Source organism: Stylophora pistillata, chromosome 9 (genome assembly GCF_964205215.1).
Source record: "Stylophora pistillata chromosome 9, jaStyPist1.2, whole genome shotgun sequence".
Lineage (NCBI taxonomy): Eukaryota > Metazoa > Cnidaria > Anthozoa > Scleractinia > Pocilloporidae > Stylophora > Stylophora pistillata.
The window spans coordinates 2,792,223-2,810,631 of NC_142527.1; the positions used below are offsets into that span (position 1 = coordinate 2,792,223).

Sequence of the window (18,409 nt, forward strand, 5' to 3'; positions counted from 1 at the left end):
AGCACGATTCATTTTTTGTCAACAACAAAGTTTTTCTGAGCTTAATTTGTAAAGCCAAGAATAACGATTGTTTCAGAACCCACTTAATTTAAAGCTTAACTTTTGAACTCATTAGGCCGAAAAACATTGCAAGGTAGGTCACGCGACACTGTTTAGCGTTGCGTGACTTAATGAGGAATGTCAGTTACGTTTAAAAATTATCACTTTGGATTGCAAACAACGATGATATTTAAATACTAGAAGAAATTTGGCTTTTCTAGAGCCAGAGCTCATATATGTGCAATACCGTGCGAGCTTTTAAAAGAGATAAAACCATTTAAGTATTTGTCACGCGAACGTTCTGTTGCACCCGTAGTGACTCACGGGAGGTGATAGCGGAAGTTACGCATGCGTAAATTGTGGTCGTTATTTCGACAAATTTTAATCTTGCAAAAGCGGAGATATGTTTGGTCTCTAATAAAGCAATCAGAAGATGTGAACGCTCTATTTTTGGAATAACGTTTCAGATCGTATCGTTTTCACTACTGGAAGCAGGATGGGGGACAAATTGAATCCAGCTCCGAAGGAAAGTGGAGGCGGCATTGTAAGTTTAGTCAACAATCATAATGTAATGTTCCTTGTTTTCCGCAGACTGTTTTTAAATCGCATGATGACTTTCGCGATCTGTTGAGTCTAAATTTCCCTCAAAGCTACAGTGATTATTAACTCATCCGGTCGTTTTGTAGCTCAATCGCATCACGTCTATGCGAAAACAGACAAAGAAGAACAAGGACAAAGATGTCAACGGCCATAAAGTGAAGGAGCGTTTGAAGAGCACTCAGGAGGAGCCGCTTTTTGACCAAGACATGGAGGAAGAGATTGAAAGGATCAAGCATTTACCGCCGGAGGAATTCAACAAAATGTTTGAGAAAATGTTGGTACGTATTGACGAAAGATCGTCTTCAAGTAAGCATATTTCGCGATGTTTCGAACCGGGTTCGCTAAGCGATAACACCCTCCGGGCGATGCGTAATGAACATGCAGGCGCCAAATTGCTTTCGAAATTTCTGGTGAATTTTTTTTTGTGAAACACTTATTCTATTCACAAACAATCAAGTTTTATTGTGGTGGTTCAGACGGGTTAAATTCTTAATATCCTCATTTTGTCAAGCGGCGAAAGCGTGGCTTTGTAACTATTCACCTCACAAATATCGCCCGTATTTTCGTGCAATTAAATTAACATTTATGCATCATTTGGAACAATATTGGATGTTGCCAAAGAGTTGACGTGTGCTCATTAGAACTGATATTTAGCGACATTGAGCTAAATTCGATATTTAGGATAAATTAGAAATTATCTGCATGTTATTTAAGTCTCTACAAGGATAAAAATTATCATATTTCTGTGTGTTCAACAATAAAGCCCGTTTAACCGTAATTACTATTTGCAACTCTCCATTTGTTAGTGTAAACAACTAAATTTGTTCTGCGACTAATGTTCGAAGGTTTGATTGGTAACAGTGTCATTCTTCAATGCAAGGCACGTACTGGAAAAAAATGTGTTTTTTATTGAAATAATACGAAATGTTTTTGTATAAGTTGGTGGCTTTACTGTTAATGTATCAGATGCCCTTTTTCGCTTTCTAATGACTTGTTTTTAAAGAGGTATTATTAAACCGATAGTAACAAAGCCATGGTCATTTAAGATATCTGCTAACACAAATGCATCATTTTAACTAGTTGTACATAATGTTTATTATAGCTTTTGCACTTTGCACGACATACTTTTTAAGACAACTCTTTGTTAAATAACTTTTCTCCGAGCTCTGTCTTATTTTAACTTGTCCTGTCATGTACCACTAATGAAGATAAAATTTTTACATATGTCAGGAAGTTGTTATCACATAGCACTTAAAGTTGCACCAGATATTTGTGATATCTTTGAAATCCACCATTATTTTGTGAGTTTTTGTTTTGGGAAGGGTTTCAGTAAAGACAGCCTGAAAACTTTGTCTACCATTTTGTGACCCAGGCAGAGAATGTAAACAGCCCTGAACTAGAATTTTACTTTCAACACAAATTTCTAAAATTGGTCTGACACTAGCAGCATATATTTTATTGGTGACGTTAATTTTTGGGTCCAAACAATATTTATATTTCTCAAGCTCACTTGGCAAAGAATAGTATTAGTTACAGGACTACTGCTGAAGTTGGGTGGATAATATACCATGTGACTCTTGAATTTTGCTGTACTATTACTGACCTGAGAAAAAAAAAATATTTCCCACTCTTTGGTATAAAGGAGGATATGAACTTGTCAGAACATCTGCGGGAACCAATTCGCAACAGAGATATGGTAATAAAAGTGGATATGCTGTGCAGCTTTAAAAGAAGACAAATGGCTTCACAGGTAGGCTGAAAAATGAAAGCCACAAGTGCTGACACCACATGCTTGAATGTACAATTGCATGTTCTTTCAGTGTTGATTGTGTAAACATGATATGATTTTCTTCTTATTTTTTTTTTTCATTCGTTGCATCTGAAGAAAACTTCGCACACTGGGTTGACATCACCAGAAGATTATGTAAAGGAACTCAATAAATCAGATGTGTCAGCTGAACATCTCTTGAAATCGCTGCAGTCTGTGCGGGTGTCACTCACTGGAAGACCACTTAGGTAGGTTGGTTGTCCTGCACGCTAAGTAATTCCTAGTTTATCAAAGCAGTTTAATGGTGTTGAGAACTCAATAAAGCAGGAAAACTATAAAGTTATTTGAAATGAGCAGGTTTTCTGTTATATGCTGGGGATTTTCTTCATGGTCAAAAGGCAATCAAAAGGCAATGACCTAATCATATCTTTTAAAGTGCTTATAAAGTAAAAATTTTTTTTGCCCTGTTTGTTTGCTTATGTCTTGATGAACACAGCTAAGCGATTTTGACCGACCAAAAAGAACTTTCTTGTATTATTTTTTGAACCTCAAAGTTTGGATTTTGCAATCTGAAATGGGTCCATTTTGCGCGCGGTCAAATCTCATCTTACAAAGGAAGTGACGTAGTTGGTGGTTCTGAAAACGACAAACAAAAGCTTAAGCAAAGCGCCAGAACCACCAACTATGTCATCAGAGCCAAACTCGTTCCCAGTTTCCGGAGACACCGATAACGTCTAATTTAGGGACTTCGAACCACCAGAAAGCCGATTTAAATTTCTTTTCTTGAAATTTCTTTTGTCATTCCTTAATAAGGACATAATAAGCTACAAAATTATGCAAAAAAATTTTTACTTCATAGGCACTTTAAGGGATGGGAAGGGTAGTGTCCTCATTGAAAACAAATTATTGAATAACCAGATGTTATAAGTTCAAATATGTTTTATTTTGGAGAAGACACATGAGGAAATAAGGAATAGTAGCCTATAATTATTACTGAGTGGGAGATTTGGACAGCCGATCAATTAACTCATTCTCCAGCCCTTAACCACTTTACACCCTAACATCAGTATGCATATTCTCCATACTGTTCTCTACACATTTCCTAAGGAGCTAACAAGGAGAATTTGTCTAACAATCAAGAGCTTCGCAATTTTGTGATCATTTCTTTTATTCTTATGACCTTAATTCGTGCTTCAAGGGGTAATTCCATTGGGAGAATTTGAATGCTCATCAATCTTAGGGTGTTAAGAGTTCACGAAACTCCTGACTGAATCTTAAGCCATCTTCATCCAATGCTTGGTCAATGCATGTAGGACATCATCAATTTCTCAAATTTTTAGTTGGATCCAGGAGTTTGGTGAAGAGGGACTCAAATGCTTAATCAAACACCTGAGGGATTCCTGCTCAAAGCAAGGGCACATTGATAAACGAATACAGCACGAGTGTGTGAGATGTTTGAAGGCCTTCATGAATAACAAGGTACTTGTAATATCAACAAAAAACAAGATTCGTGATCATCAGTTTGTTAGAGTCGATAACAAAGGCAATTAAGGAGTTGGTTGTCAGTTGAATAATTAGCATGTAGCATGAAGCCATCGAGTTATGGATGCATGCTGGAGGTTGCTAAGCAAGAAAGAAATGTAAGAGTCACACAAGGCAATAGCCGAGTGCAACTCTTGCTTCTTGAGTGCTTAGCAACCTCCGGCTTGCATTCAAGCCTCAGGCAAATGGATTGAGTGTCTTAGCCAATCAGAGTGGGCACTGTATAAAGATATGTTATGATGCATTTGTTTTCAAGAATTAGGGCCCAGTAGAGCAAAGGGCTGATAATGCTATTCAATGGATAAACCACAATGAGTGTTAACAAAACATACTGTACTATTCATTGGAGAGAGTTTATCAAATGGATAGTGTTATTCACCCTTCAAACAAACAGGGCCTGATGTACAACATCCAACTGACAAACAACTCCTTGCTTAGGGCTGATGATGGCTTCTCCTCAGAAAAGTCAGGCATTGTCCCTAACAACTGACAACTACAACATTTCAGGACAAGCCTTACATTGATATTCAGACCATGCAATCTTCTGCACTATATGATACTAGTATTTGATTTTGATTCTATGGGGAAATGCAGCAGTTCTATTTGTATACTATGTAACTATTATAATACCCTTCACTCATAATCAAAATAATTTTCTATTCCTCTGCTCAATAGTATGGTCTCAATATGATGTTAAAAAGTGATGATGGTTTGGTTTTACTGGCAAGATCAATGGATCCAAGCTATCCTAGCATGATGGCTGATGTTGTCAAGTTGGTAGCTGCGGTGTGTCTCGTTAAGTAAGTTTCTCCACATGTACAGGAGTTTGTTCTAGAAATAATTGGTCAAAGAGGGCCTGGTGGGTCCCTTTCTTTGATTGTAAGGGTACCTTGCCAAGAAAGGGGACCCAACCTAAGGGGCACTCAAAAGGCTTTTGAACCTATTTCTATAGTGTAGCTTGTGAAAAAATTAAGAAGAGAAACACAGTTGAGAGAGTGAGAGGCTGTAACTTTGTTACTTTCAGTCATGATAAAGCCCTTGAGGCAATCACGCGTTGTGGAGAGCTAGAAGAATGTGGAAGATTTGTGAAGCTAGTCGAAGCACTGGATGATGATCACACTAATCTGAAGGTAAAATCTCATAGCTACATTGTCTGTATTTCATGGTTAGTAAGAGCAGCAAGTGCCATGAAAACCAACTTGGATTTACATGGTAAAAGTAGGCAATGCAGGGACCTCTTCATCCTTTTGTAGAGTCATGACTGTAATCAGTTTTCATTTCATTATTATTTCAGATCGCTTGTGTACAACTTCTCAATGCCCTCGTCAGTACTCCAGATGACTTGGATTTCAGATTGCATTTGAGAAATGAATTTGCTAGAGAAGGCTTGAATGAGCCATTACAGGTTTGACAAGGAGTTCCTGTCCATCTGTTTGTGTTTGTTTGTGTGTGTGTGTGTGTGTCTGCAATTTTACTGCCTTATTAATGACTGTCTCTGTTTTTCTAAGTTTCCTGCCTTCGCTGTACCTGCCTACTATTGATTTGCTTTCTGTCTAACTCTCTATTATGGATGTGTTTATCTTTATGCTTTCCTCTTTTCCGGTCTATCAATCTATCTTTTTGTCAACTGCTCATTTGTCTTTTGTACTGGTCTCCTTCTTATCTAGTCTATTTAACTGTCTGTTTATAAAACTTTGCAACTTCATTAGCAGTTTCATTGATGGATGTTTTTGTTTTGTATCATTTAGGATCTTAGAGAACTAGAAAATGATGATTTAAATGTTCAGTTGGACATTTTTGAAGAACACAGGGATGACGACTCTGCTGAATTCCAGCAGAGATTCACAGACATTAAAATAAACTTTGAGTATCCTTCAGATTTCAGTATAGAAGATAGGTCATAAATAATAACAGAGGGTCTGATCCAGAAAGAAGTACTTTTATAATTGTGTGTGTGTGTTTCATCAAACTTGAGCAAAATAGAAGCATTTTTTAAATAATTATGTATCAGGCCTGTATCTAGGTCATCAGAGATAGCCACAGAGCTGTTACAGTAGTAGAAAATTTAATGATCATTTGTCTTCATACTTTAAACTTTTACCATGAAACAAAAGAAAGACATGTGAATTTAAGTTTTGTCTGATGTGTTTTTGAGAGCAAGCTTCCTTGCCAGTTTGACATGAGTTTTGAATTGTATATGAGACAACCAAAAATTATTTGAAGGCAAGATACTCTTTAAAAGCTTTGCCTTTCTCCTGCCACTTGTAAATGTAACATTAAATCAAGATCTAAGACTGTTAGTTGTTTTTAAAGACGCACAACAAAATTTTACCTTAACTTTCTATCAGGGATCGAAATGAGATTATACAGATAATAACAAACCTCATCCAAGACACTCCATCAGAACCCATGTTCCTCTCCATACTCCAGCACTTGTTGCTCATTAGAGATGATGTTTATGCCAGGTACTGTCTGTTTGAATTTTTGTTGCTCAGCCCAAGGCTTGATATAACTTCTCAACTGGTGCCGGTCAATTTGTCCAGCTATTTTCTCCTAGACACAAATCATCTGTTTTATGCCTTACAAATTGGCAATGAACACATCTCAATGGTTACAAAGTTTGTTGTGAAAGAGTTTTTTCTCCAAAATGGATATTTCTCAATTTAGCCTATAAGGATAACTTCACTTTTTTTTCTCTGTTTTTGTTCACAGACCTCAATACTACAAATTAATTGAAGAGTGCATATCTCAAATTGTCCTTCACCGAGGTGGAGTTGATCCAGACTTTGCCCTTAAAAGAATTGATATCGATGTAGAACCCCTCATTGGTGAGTTTCCTCTTGTTTGTCTGTTTTTTTAATTGAAAAAACTTCAATTAATTTTGTTGTCTGTGCATTGAATGTTCTGAAAAAGTAGCTGTAAACAATAAGAAATGTTGAAATGTGAAGAGGCTGCTAAGGGGTGGCATGTAATGGCACTTAATTAAAACAAAACAAAGATATAAAAATAGTAAAGCATCACATTTTGTATTTTTTTCCTTGTATTTCCCATAGAAAATCTGGTTGAAAAAGCACAGTATGAGGAAGCAGCTGAAAAATCCGTGCAGCTGGAAACTAAGGTATGTAGACAGCAGATATTTTTATCAAGTAAGAGTAACTTCACATGTTTGGAGAAGTTGAAATCTCTTTATTTGCTTTACATCACTTGAGTTAACAGTTGGTAATGCTGCATATGTAGGTCAAAATTTTTTTCGATTATAGTAATGATACTGACGGAATACAGGTAACTCTTCTTGTTTTGAATAACCTTTTTTTTTCTTCAGCTGGAACTTGAAACAACAATGCGACAAGAATGTGAAGCTAAATTAACATTAACGTCGACAAATTTTGAAACGAAGATAGCTGCCCTGGAGAAGGAGCTTGCAGAAGCGCGTGAACAGGTACAATCTGATTCATTGAGTTATGGTTTCACTGTGTTATGATTTGAGTGGCAATAGTTTTTAATACTTGTGAAAAAATTTGTAGCTGGTGTGATGCCGCATTTCATCTCCGCCAAGAGACTCATCAGATAGTTTTCATAAATTTGAGTGAACTCCTTGAGCTTTGTGCTCAGTCCCATTTGCAGTGTCAAGATGTTTATCACGATGCTCAACCAGTTTGCTTGAAATTTGTGTAAAGCATTTGGCTGAGATGAAATTTACAAAAAAAAAACTATCTGGCGGAGACTAAATACGGCATCATACTAGCCAAATATTTTTTCACAAATAATAATTATATCAGCCCCCAAAGTGAGCATGTAGAGATGAAATAAACAATTCCTAATATAAGAGAAAAATCGAGTTTCCCATCTGGAAACTCGATTTTTCTCTAATAATTATATCATATTTATATGCATAAATCCATTTTCCATTTCAGGCCAAGCGAGCTGTTCCTATATCAGGTAAACAGAGTTTTAACTTGTCACACTGTCCATCTTTGTTGTGCCAATGCTTTTAAGGTAACTTAGAAAGAGAAAAATCTCAGTCTAATTGCTGAATAACTTAGGATCATAAATTTTTACACTTTTTTAAATGATTTTTGAAATTACATGATAATCATAATCAGTGATTTTGAGGAAATTCTAATGTGCAGTAGGATTAACTAGCCACTGTCAATTTTCGGAAAAAGTTGGTTGTACAAAATAATAATGCACATAACAAATAAATGTCACTTTGTCTACGAAATATTCAATATCCTAATTTTAACCCTCTGTCATAAAACTGTTTAAATTTGCAATCATATAAATTCAATATTACCAGGCTCAAAGTCTCTAGATGTAACAGATTACCCATAATCTTTGCTTAATTCTAGATTCTGAAAATTTCATTATTAATCCAAGTAAAGGGTTATCATAAACCAAGCTTTTCCTCTTTGTTCTCCTGCTCAAGACAATAAAGTTGTCATTTTGCACGTCAGAATCTAACTTGTTTCAAAGAAAGCACTGTACACTGTACACTGTAGAAGCCATCCTTATTGATGTGACTGTTACAATTAAGCTTTGAATGTCATAAAATGTTACCTAATTCCTAACCTGTAATATTTAATTTTGTAACAACTTGTTAATGAGAAATTTTTATAAATTGGATCACATAAAATTTTTTTAACATCATACATCTTTTGTTATTAGTCAGCCAATCACAGCCCAGAACTGAAGGAGTTGCTCCACCATGCTCTCGAGTTTTCATGATCCCCACCCCATCATCTACACCCCCTGTACCTCCTCCTCCTCCAGCCCCACCCCCGCCCCCTCCTCCTCCTTCAGCTACCTCTGCAGTAGCAAGTAAGTAAATTCTTCTGAATGCCAGCATGTTTGTTTTTGTGGGGACGGTGCTTTCAAGAGGTTTTTAGTGGGAGGGGAACCCTTAAAGTTGGTAGGAAGAAAATAAAAGTTTATGCCAACTCCTTCATTTCCACTGCCAAGACAGACAGCCAGTTCCTCTCGCTCTTGTGATAGCCCTGGAGCAATCTAGTTATCTTGCTTGTCACTCCACGCGCACTCCAACGCATCATACTCAACATGGTGCCACAAAATACATCAGTTTTTTGTTTGTTACGTTTGTTTGATTGGAGCTTCTGCCATTCCATTCTCACGCGTATGCATGATAAGAGATGGTCCTTTATTGAGTTCACATGAGACATTTTTAGAAGCTTAACATAAACATTCTTCCTATTCCCAATGGGAAGTAATTGTGAAATAAATTAAAGCCAATAATAAAACTTTAAAAACCATAAATTAGCCCATTTATGAATTTTGAATGAATGATTTAAAAACTGTTTGTAACTGTTTTAGTTTGCTTTCTTGCTGTGTAAAACAGTAGCTCCTTGTGTTCTAAGAGAAATTTAAAACTCATATGCCAGCTTCCTCATGTTTCGTCTTTACTTAGCATTGTCAACTATTTGGATTAAAAAAATAATGAATTTGTGTTTTCAGGTGGCCCCCCTCCGCCTCCACCACCACCGGGTGGAGCTGCTCCCCCTCCCCCACCTCCTCCTCCACCTGGAGGTCCCCCAGCCCCTCCGTTGCCCCCATTCCCCGGTGGGGGTCCGCCTCCTCCTCCCCCGCCACCCCCTCCTGGTGGTGGAGTACCACCTCCCCCACCTTTTCCAGGTGGTGGTCCACCGCCACCACCTCCACCCCCAGGAATGGGTGCACCGCCTCCGCCGTTCCCTGGCATGGGTCCCCGCCCTCCGTTTGGATCCCCTGTACCTGTTTTACCTCCTGGTGTTGCTCCGAAGAAGAAATACAAACAGGACGTACAACTGAAGAGAGCAAACTGGAATAAGGTTTGTGCCGTCAAAATGTCATTTTTCGTTATCATTCTGGTCTGCCTGTGTGCCTCCCTGTTTAGTGGATAACGAAGCCGCGAGAGGAATGGGAAAGAGAATGAGGAGTCCTCCACTTGGAGCTTCACTTCTCGTTTTCGCTGCTCGGCATCGTTGCATATGTCGAGCACCTGAAGAAATGTTGTCGTCTTTCCAATTTTCACTGTCGATTTTGCCATCATAATGCCTGTCACTGATTTTCTATCGTTTTGGCTCCGTCTTCGACTTATCTCGGAAGTAAAGTTTTCATTTAACCTTCTTCGCGTAAGAGGAGTGTTAGCAGGGCGTATCTCAGTTTCCAAGTACAACTCTTTAGGGCTTTATTTTTTATCTAATAGAATAAAAGCGAACACAAAAAATATCACATTGTGACTGCTTGCTGTTGCTTCCTGGCCAAATCGTTGGCATCTCACGTCGATTTGGTAAGACGATCGTAGTAACAAATTGATATGATCTATTTTTCTCAGATCAACATGAAGAACTTCACAGAAAATACTTTCTGGGCAAAAACGAAAGAGGAGAAGTTGGAAAAGCCTGGATTATTTGATGAGCTGTCGAAGACGTTTGCCGCAAAAGGTGCTCCCAAAAAGGCAGAGGGCGGTGAAGGAATGGAAAAGAAAGCAGCGGCCAAGAAAAAAGGCAAAGATTTAAAGATTATCGATCCAAAAAGCGCGCAGAACTTATGTAAGTGTCGCAAATATTTTGTTCCAATGTTGTAGTTTACAGAACGAGCCCTCGGTCTGGTTGGTTAGCAGCTTCTTTAACACGAGCTCTGATGGGTTCTCTGGTATTGAAGTGTAATGCTGTCTGATTGGTTGCGCAGTGATCAAGTCGAACCGAGGATATTGATGGCCTGTTTCATCTTTAACCCTGGCACTAAGTTACTAACTCTACCCCACGTCTTACCTTGTAAACACATGTTTTGTTTGCCCTGCAGCGATTTTCCTTGGCTCACTTAAGTTACCACATAGAGAGGTCAAGAAGTTGATTATGAACTGTGATCAGGTGGTTTTGACAGAAAGCGCCATTAACTCTCTACTGAAGTATCTTCCATCGCCAGATCAGGTGAGGCGATTGACCCGCCAACTAAACGAACATACGACTGACCAACCGAAGAAACGAACGATTGACCGACCGACGCCCGGCGACTGACTGACTGACATGTCGATAAAAGAATGAGTGAAGAAGTGGAATCCTTGTCTATTTAAACGTATTTCTATTATTTTCCAATATGTCTAAATTTTTAACACCCTCTCTTTTTCGTTTCAGATGCAACAGCTTGGAAATATGAAAGAAAATTTTGACGATCTCAGTGATCCGGAACAGTTTGCTTGCTTGGTAGGTTGTTTAAGAGATCGTAGTTTGGAAACTTCGACATACCTTTGTAGCTATCAACTTCATGAAACTCATGTCAAGACACGTAACAAAAGCGAAACGCGGGAAAATATTAAGCGCTGGAAGATGTTGCAAACCGCGGTGAGACGTGGAAAGTCACTCATTGGCGGGAAAACGCGCGCAGTCACCTTGGTTTGGTTCGTCCTGATTGGTTTTTAAAAATGATTTGCTTTTGTGTTTTTCGAGTAAATTAAAGGGCTTCCACCTTAAAAGCGCTATTGTGGTATGGACTGAAATTGTTGTTCAGGACTGGTATGAAAGTTTGACTTGTGACTGTTTGATTTCCAGCTAAGTGGTATTAAAAAATTGGAACCAAGATTGAACATGATACTTTTCAAGATGAAGTTTCCTGAAGAAATGCAAGATGTTAAACCGGTAAGCTTTTGCCCAGAAATCGAGCTGAAAGCGATGGATAGAAATCTTTGCGTCGTTAAAAAACCAAAATCAATGGATTAGATATTTATCTTAACTTTCTAGTTGTTACATGTAGCTAGAATGGAGAGAAGGAAAGAGCATTTCTTGTGTTCAGTTTCTCTGAAGAGTAATTCGAAGAACTCAAGTCATTTTAAGCATTATAACTGTCTTTTTTCTTCAATAGGAAAAATGTTAAAGTAATGAAGAGAAGACGTTAGATGCCATTTTGTACAGTTTCTTATCCTGTGTTTCTTTTTGCAGAACGTTGTAAATGCAACTGCCGCATGTAGAGAAGTAAAAACTAGCCCCAAATTTTCCAAGTTTCTTGAACTAGTTCTTCTCATGGGTAACTACATGAACGCTGGATCCAGGAACGAGGGATCCATGGGATTTGAGATGAACTATCTCACCAAGGTGAGCGATCCATAGCCAGAACTTCGTTACTTTTGTTGTATTAAAGAACCTTGCGCAGTTTGTACTCGAACTGCCAAGAGAGAGAACACGAGGAATTCGACCCAGCTGACATTAAATGCCATTTAACCGGGTTAAAAAACGTTTTTGGGGAAATGCGTGTTAATGACTACTACCGTGAAAAAAAGTTGACTAGATTACCCTCTTTGCTTTTCTTGACCGTTTCACGACGATTTCCAGGTAACATTTGTGCTGGGAAGAGGACCCAAAACGCTTATTCCTTTAAGGATAACCGCCCTTCTCTGTATAGTTGGTTAAAATTTTTAAGAATGAGAACATAAAGTGTTTAAGTGAACTTCTTAATTTGGGAAAGCTGGTTATTTTTCTCTGTGCACCGTACTTAGGTCTGTAATATTCTGGGTAATCAAACGTCTGAGCTAACTGATGTTTTACATTGTTATGTTCTCCGTTTTGCAGTTGAGTTCAACCAAGTCCGTGGACGGTCAGTTGACTTTGGTTCATTTTCTGGACGACATCATAGAAACCAGATATCCAGAGATTTTAGGTTTTGAAAAAGAGCTAACACACGTTGAACAAGCTGCCAGAGGTGAGAGCTCGCTTGTCACGTCACGTCACGCAATTCTTTGGTTAGGGAGGCGTGTCATGCAACGTAAACGCGAAGCATCTTGGAACTAACCCTTTCATTCCCAGGATTTCATCCGTAATATTTTTTATTGTCTGTCACTGTTACAATTTATGAACTTAGTTCGGAGAATTTGGTATTGGTTCAACAAAGTTCACATGTTCCTCGGAAAAGTTAAACTTAGACGATGAGTGAACTGAAACACAATGAGTTCCAGTAAAGGTCAAGAAAAGTCGTTTTAAACGGGTAACACTTGAACAGAACTGGATGTGGGTCGGCTGCATGCTTCATCTGTGAAAATAGTATCGAACTGTACTTTTAGCTTGCTTACTCACTCTTCCGATTTGGCGTTGAAGGCGCCACCAAGGATTGGTAAGATTTAGGAACGCTTGATACAATAACTTTACTACGGAGGGGGTGGTAACGACAAATTAGTGAGGGGGGAGAGGCTTAGGCAAAAATATTTCGACCCCACACCTCATCTCTCCTGATTATTTTTTTTTTTCGCTCTAGGCTTTCCTCGATCTCACCATATTCAATATGGCGACTTCAACGTCTAGATGTTAAGCATTCGTTCGCCCTAAAATGCTCCTCATTTGCATGTTACTCTGCCTTCTGTCAAACTTCCTTAAAATTTTGCTACAAAATGTGCGATTTGCGAGCATGCAACGCGGAAATGTGTTGACGTTAGTCCTTTGATAATCAAGCTGTTATGAAGTGTTGTACTGGCACATTTTTTAACCATCATTGTACTCTCTATGTTTAGTCTCGGATGAAATTCTTCAGAAATCAATCAACAGTATGCAGGCAAACCTCAAGAAGCTCGAAAAAGAATTGGAAATCTACAAGCCGCACAATGATCCAGAAGACAAGTTTATGCCGGTTATGGAGATATCCTTTAACATGTGAACTTTGTCGTTGTAGTATAAATATTGTCATTTGCTGCTGATATCTTGTTTTCTGCGCTAAACGTTTCCTTCGGAGGGCGATTGTCTCATAAAATTCATAATTGTGGAGCCATAATTGTTCTCTTTATCGTCTCTCGCCGTTGCCAATTCTAATAGTGCAGTTGTCTAGAAGTGTACTTTTTTTCTCCTTCTCGAGAGAGATTTAAGCGCAACACTCAGTTCAATGGGATTGCAAGCTGGTTGTCAAACGTGGAGATCTTTGTTGTGAATTCTTCGACAAAAAAAAAGAGACTGTTTGCAAGATATTTCTTTGACAATACTCACGGCTTTTACAACAGTGCCAAAGACCAAATAGATGTCCTGGTTGAGATGCACAAAAACATGACCACAATGTACAAGGAGCTGGTGGAGTATTTCTGCTTGGACATCAAGAAAACATCCATGGAAGAATTCTTCGGTGACATCAAAACCTTCTTAGACTTTTTTGAGGTATAACGAAAACTGACATTTGCTGGTTAGTTTCCAGCAGTTTTGAGTCTTCATGCGCATATGTTATTAGATAAGGGGTTGAAAGTCGGAAACTTACAGTCAAACTAAGTGAAGCGTACCCCTCAAGATTACATTAATGAATTGATCAATTGGATATTGAACCCGCCAGTCGTTTCAAGCATGCAATAATGAATTGATTATTTGATTATTGAACCCGCCAGCCGTTTCACGAATGCAATAATGGATTGATTATTTGAATATTGAACCCGATAGCCGTATCCGTTTTGAAAAGGCGCGGATCATTGTTAAAATTAGAAGTCCATTTCTGAAGTCCAATAAGATTGTTCTAGTTGATGAGGAATCCTGAAAATGAACAAACTGCACTGTAAAAACACTGCGAAAACAGTCGATCGATGGCTTCGCCCGTAAACTATTTTTTTCGACCATGAATACACACAAGAATTTCTACAAGTTCGTCAAGATGTAAATAGGCGAAAAAAGCTCTCGATAACATTTCATTTACAACATTTACAAGAAGTTCTACACAACACTCGTACTCACCTTTCCCACCATGTCTAACGCCATGTTGAAATAGTTCCGATCCATCATCACGTGTTCGCATAATCCAATCAGAAATGGACTGATTTGAACAATGATCCGCGCCTTTTCAAACGAATACGGCTATCGGGTTCAATATTCAAATAATCAATCCATTATTGCATTCTTGGAACGGTTAGCGGGTTCCATGTTCAAATATTCAATTCGTTATTGCGCTCCTGAAACGAGTAGCGGGTTCAATATTAAAATAATCAAATCATTAATGTAATCCTGAGGGGTACGCTTCACTTAGTTTGACTGTAACGCAAACGGAAAGCATTAGTATCGGGTGGGCTAAGGAATGGTTTGGATCGCTTTTTTTTTTTTTTAACTAGTTGAAGGAGAAGCGTTGAAACGAATTTTTTTTTTTTTGTTTTTTTTTTTTTTGTATGGGACTCCAATATACAATGATATCACTCATTCACTCAGTGTAGACAAGGTCGTTATTAGTCGGCCCGAACTCGAGAATGCCCGAGCAATCTCACGAAGTGAGACCGAAAATACTTCGGGATTACCTCGAGTTCTTTCAATCAGTCTTCGATTTCAACTCGCTAACTTTTATCTTAAATACTAATTTTTTTGCAGTCTATTTTTTATTACTACAATAAGTTGTCTTGTTGCTTAGTTTTCTGAGCTGAGGTCTTGTACGTTATTTGTTGATATTGTAGAAAGCGAAGAAGGACAATGCAAAACGAAAAGAGAAAGAAGAAAAGGATAAAAAGGCAAAAGAACGAGCGGTAAGGTTTTCGTTCTTTGTTGAGCGGCATGACTCTTGTTATACGCAAAAGACTTGGTTCTTGGTTTTGGTAGGTCTGAATTTCATTCTCATCGTTTCTAGCTCAACAATAAATTTCTTAGTCTGTTGGCAGCCGTTTCACTGCCCGATGTGAGGGTGTAGCGTGAGAACTATTGCGCGTTCGCCTTCTCGTTTTTATTTCCGATCTCGCTCGTGATAGTCCACGCGGCTCTCATTTTGCTCTCGTCCTAAACGATTATTTAAGAGAAAAACAGAAAGTCTTTAAACAGGGTTTTTATCTCTTCTTGGAATTCGAAAGGTTTTATACCGCTGGTAAGTGTGATAAACAGTGTCCCGAAGAGTGTGTTCGCACTGTTCTGAAGGCTAAACAATCCTAATTTCTTGCATTGCAGGAAAAAGATAAAGAAAGGAAGAAGCGAATGGAAACTGAGAAATCCAAACGAAAGCCTGTTGTGGATATGAATGCAGGTTTGTGGCAAGGTCTTGTTTTCCTTGGAAATTACAGCACTGTGTGGCAAACAGGAAAAGCGAATGATTGACATAAATTTCCGCGCTCTTTGCCAGTGCCAACAATGCTAACTGTTCTTGACATTCCCGCCATTGTTGCTTTACCGCCACCAGATTTTTCTGACGGCGTGAATATTTATGAACTTTCAGATGAAACGAAAACTAAAATAATTTATTTTTTGTAGATGATGATCAAGAGGGAGTTTTAGACGGTCTCATGGAGGCGCTCAACACAGGATCTGCCTTTAGAGATCCCACCCGACCCGCGCGGAAAAAGGCGGGAGGCAAAAAAGGTAACACGATCTTTATAACGCAAGTGACACCTGTAACGCCAGCTTAACTATCGCGAACATATCACGCACATCTATAATGTTCTTTTCCATCTTTTCAGCTCGACCTGTGGACTTACGCCGGTCACGAACCCGCACAAATATACCCGTACAGAAGATAATGGATGCACAAAATGTTGTCGACGGGCAGCAAAATGCAGTAGATATAAATATCGATGATCAGCCCGTAGCTCCTTCAAGACGAAAAAAGGACGACAGGCGCGAAGGAGGAGAGAAAAGCGAAGAGGGTCTTGAAGACGAGGCGCAGGACATTTTAGAAAGATTAAAAAAGTTATGAGTGTTGCAAGATGAGAGAAGGTCCTTCGCGGGACAGTAGGTCATGTATGGTCTTACTTAAAGTGGAAACAAAAACAGCAGCCCAAGCAGGAATTTCTCTTATTTGTTTGAGAGAGTTCACTGGGACTTATACCACGGCGGTCTTGCATGACCGTATCAGTGTGTCTTTACTACTACTTTGGGTAAAATGTGTTATTGACGCTCATCGAAGCGATGGCGAAAATTAAGAAACTTATTAATCAGTAAAGATGATAGGAAATGTAATGAAAAATCTATTTCGTGGAACACGGATTGTTTTGAATTCCAAACGGCTGACTGCAAAGTCCATTAAATCTATAATCTTGCAATGAATACTGCTTCCAAGAATCATTTGTTTCTTCATTAGGGACTTTAAGCAGTCAGGACGGCAACGGCACGGAAGACTTCGATTAAAAAATGAGTTTCTATTTTTAGTTAGAATTTCGGGAAAGAGTACCATATAACCCCATACATTTAATTATGCATTCCACTTCTTTGTCTTTCACGACAAAGTTTAAAAACAAAGTCTACTAGTCTGAATGCATAATTAATGTATGGTACTCTTGCCGAATTTCGGAAATGGCTGCATGTGTTTGCCGTCTCATAGGGCGCCAGGCCTCAAACTCAACATAACGCATAAAAGTAGCGTTGAGTTCCAAATGTAAATTAAAATAATTTGCCGCCGCGGTTTCGGTTCGCAGACGAGGCAAATTTGGGTGATTTCACGTTGTTGTTTTGCAAGGGACGGCTAAGAAATGTACAAAGTTTTAAAACGCACATGTTGAGCTATTGTTCTGTCAATTAGATCTATTTTTTTTCCACGTTCTCGTTGCCGTAGCCGTCGTGGTTTGCTTAAAGTCCCTATTATCATCATTGCAGTTATGTACAAGGCGTAAACGCCGATAAATTACGTGCCATGTCGTCTGTTCCAGTGTACAAAAAGCAAAGAGTCAATACTTATGTAATCAGCGTGGTCTTTCTTACTTGCATACATAAATCATAGTAACACTAATTTTGGTTTCCAAAGTGATTTGTAGACATGTTTTTATGTATTATGGTAGAAACTTTTGGTTGCCTGTTTAATATTCAATAATTACTTTAAATCGACACACCAAATTGAGATGGAGCGAAATGGAGTTAAACATAACTAGTTCGGGCAACTTGAAATGTATGATATTCGTAGAAGGGTTTAGTTTGGTCTTATAAGATACACTTAACGAATATTTGTGTCAGGGTAGGACTGTAGGGGGATCCTCTCTAACTCCCTCACCCACCTGAATTAACGGGGTCACTTTATTCCCTGGATTTTTGCTTAATTAGGTTGATAAAACTCACGAGAAAGCTTCCTGTTTTTAACAGTTGCTTAGCTCTTTGAATTTTATTTAAAGATCTGTGTAGATAATTTGAAAAGTAGGACACAAATGGTACATTTTGAAAAAGGGGTTTGGGCATGTTTGATTTATCTTGTCACTCTTTTGCGTTCATGTGACATACACCGTGTTGTGCAGGTCGCATCGCGTGATTTAAAGTCATATGTCTGCTTTTCTTTGTTGAGGTTGTCACGTAACGAGTTTTCCCGGTATTATGTGATGACCGACGTTGACAGTCACAGAGAAGCTGCAATAGATTCGGTTAAACCAACAGCGAAGCACCGATGATTACAAACAATGCTTCTCAATCGAAATGTTTTAGGTAATGATGTGAATATGCTGTGATGCCGTAAATGTAAGGCTCAGGTGAGTCTTGTATCTCTGTACAGAGTCAAGATTGTGTTCATGTTGAATATGAATAAAGCAAAAACACGATAATTACTGAGCTGTCTTTTGGTGTAACG

At 38.5% G+C, this 18,409-nt stretch overlaps 1 protein-coding gene and 1 long non-coding RNA gene across 3 annotated transcripts; one reads left to right on the forward strand and one right to left on the reverse strand.

The window, feature by feature from the left end:
- The first annotated feature begins 394 nt into the window (after nucleotides 1-394).
- LOC111326877 (protein diaphanous homolog 2) lies at nucleotides 395-18,383 on the forward strand. Of its 2 annotated transcripts, XM_088732326.1 has the most exons (28): nucleotides 395-583; nucleotides 726-917; nucleotides 2,282-2,389; nucleotides 2,525-2,655; nucleotides 3,748-3,886; nucleotides 4,625-4,749; nucleotides 4,974-5,079; nucleotides 5,244-5,354; nucleotides 5,698-5,816; nucleotides 6,298-6,414; nucleotides 6,662-6,777; nucleotides 7,003-7,067; nucleotides 7,272-7,388; nucleotides 7,864-7,888; nucleotides 8,615-8,767; nucleotides 9,419-9,771; nucleotides 10,278-10,494; nucleotides 10,748-10,875; nucleotides 11,080-11,148; nucleotides 11,494-11,580; nucleotides 11,881-12,033; nucleotides 12,508-12,637; nucleotides 13,440-13,564; nucleotides 13,906-14,070; nucleotides 15,336-15,404; nucleotides 15,817-15,892; nucleotides 16,117-16,224; nucleotides 16,323-18,383. In XM_088732326.1, exons 1-28 carry the CDS (start codon nucleotides 536-538, stop codon nucleotides 16,556-16,558), a joined length of 3,588 nt encoding a protein of 1,195 aa, XP_088588452.1. In that variant the 5' UTR covers nucleotides 395-535; the 3' UTR covers nucleotides 16,559-18,383. The 2 variants fall into 2 exon arrangements, with proteins under 2 accessions (XP_088588452.1, XP_022786698.2); XM_022930963.2 differs by lacking the exon at nucleotides 8,615-8,767 and having other exon boundaries at nucleotides 396-583.
- Nucleotides 12,744-14,783, reverse strand: LOC148722789 (uncharacterized). The gene is made up of 2 exons (XR_015991433.1): nucleotides 14,632-14,783; nucleotides 12,744-14,433 (listed from the first exon to the last, which is right to left on the reverse strand). It is a non-coding gene; the product is annotated as an uncharacterized LOC148722789 (long non-coding RNA).
- Nucleotides 18,384-18,409: the final 26 nt, after the last annotated feature.

Excerpts from the sequence above, each read along its gene's own strand:
- LOC111326877 (XM_088732326.1), top strand. The coding sequence starts at position 536 with ATGGGGGACAAATTGAATCCAGCTCCGAAGGAAAGTGGAGGCGGCATT. Across the intron at positions 10,876-11,079 it reads ATCTTCCATCGCCAGATCAG|ATGCAACAGCTTGGAAATAT; the intron begins GTGAGGCGATTG and ends TTTTCGTTTCAG. Across the intron at positions 11,581-11,880 it reads AAATGCAAGATGTTAAACCG|AACGTTGTAAATGCAACTGC; the intron begins GTAAGCTTTTGC and ends TTCTTTTTGCAG.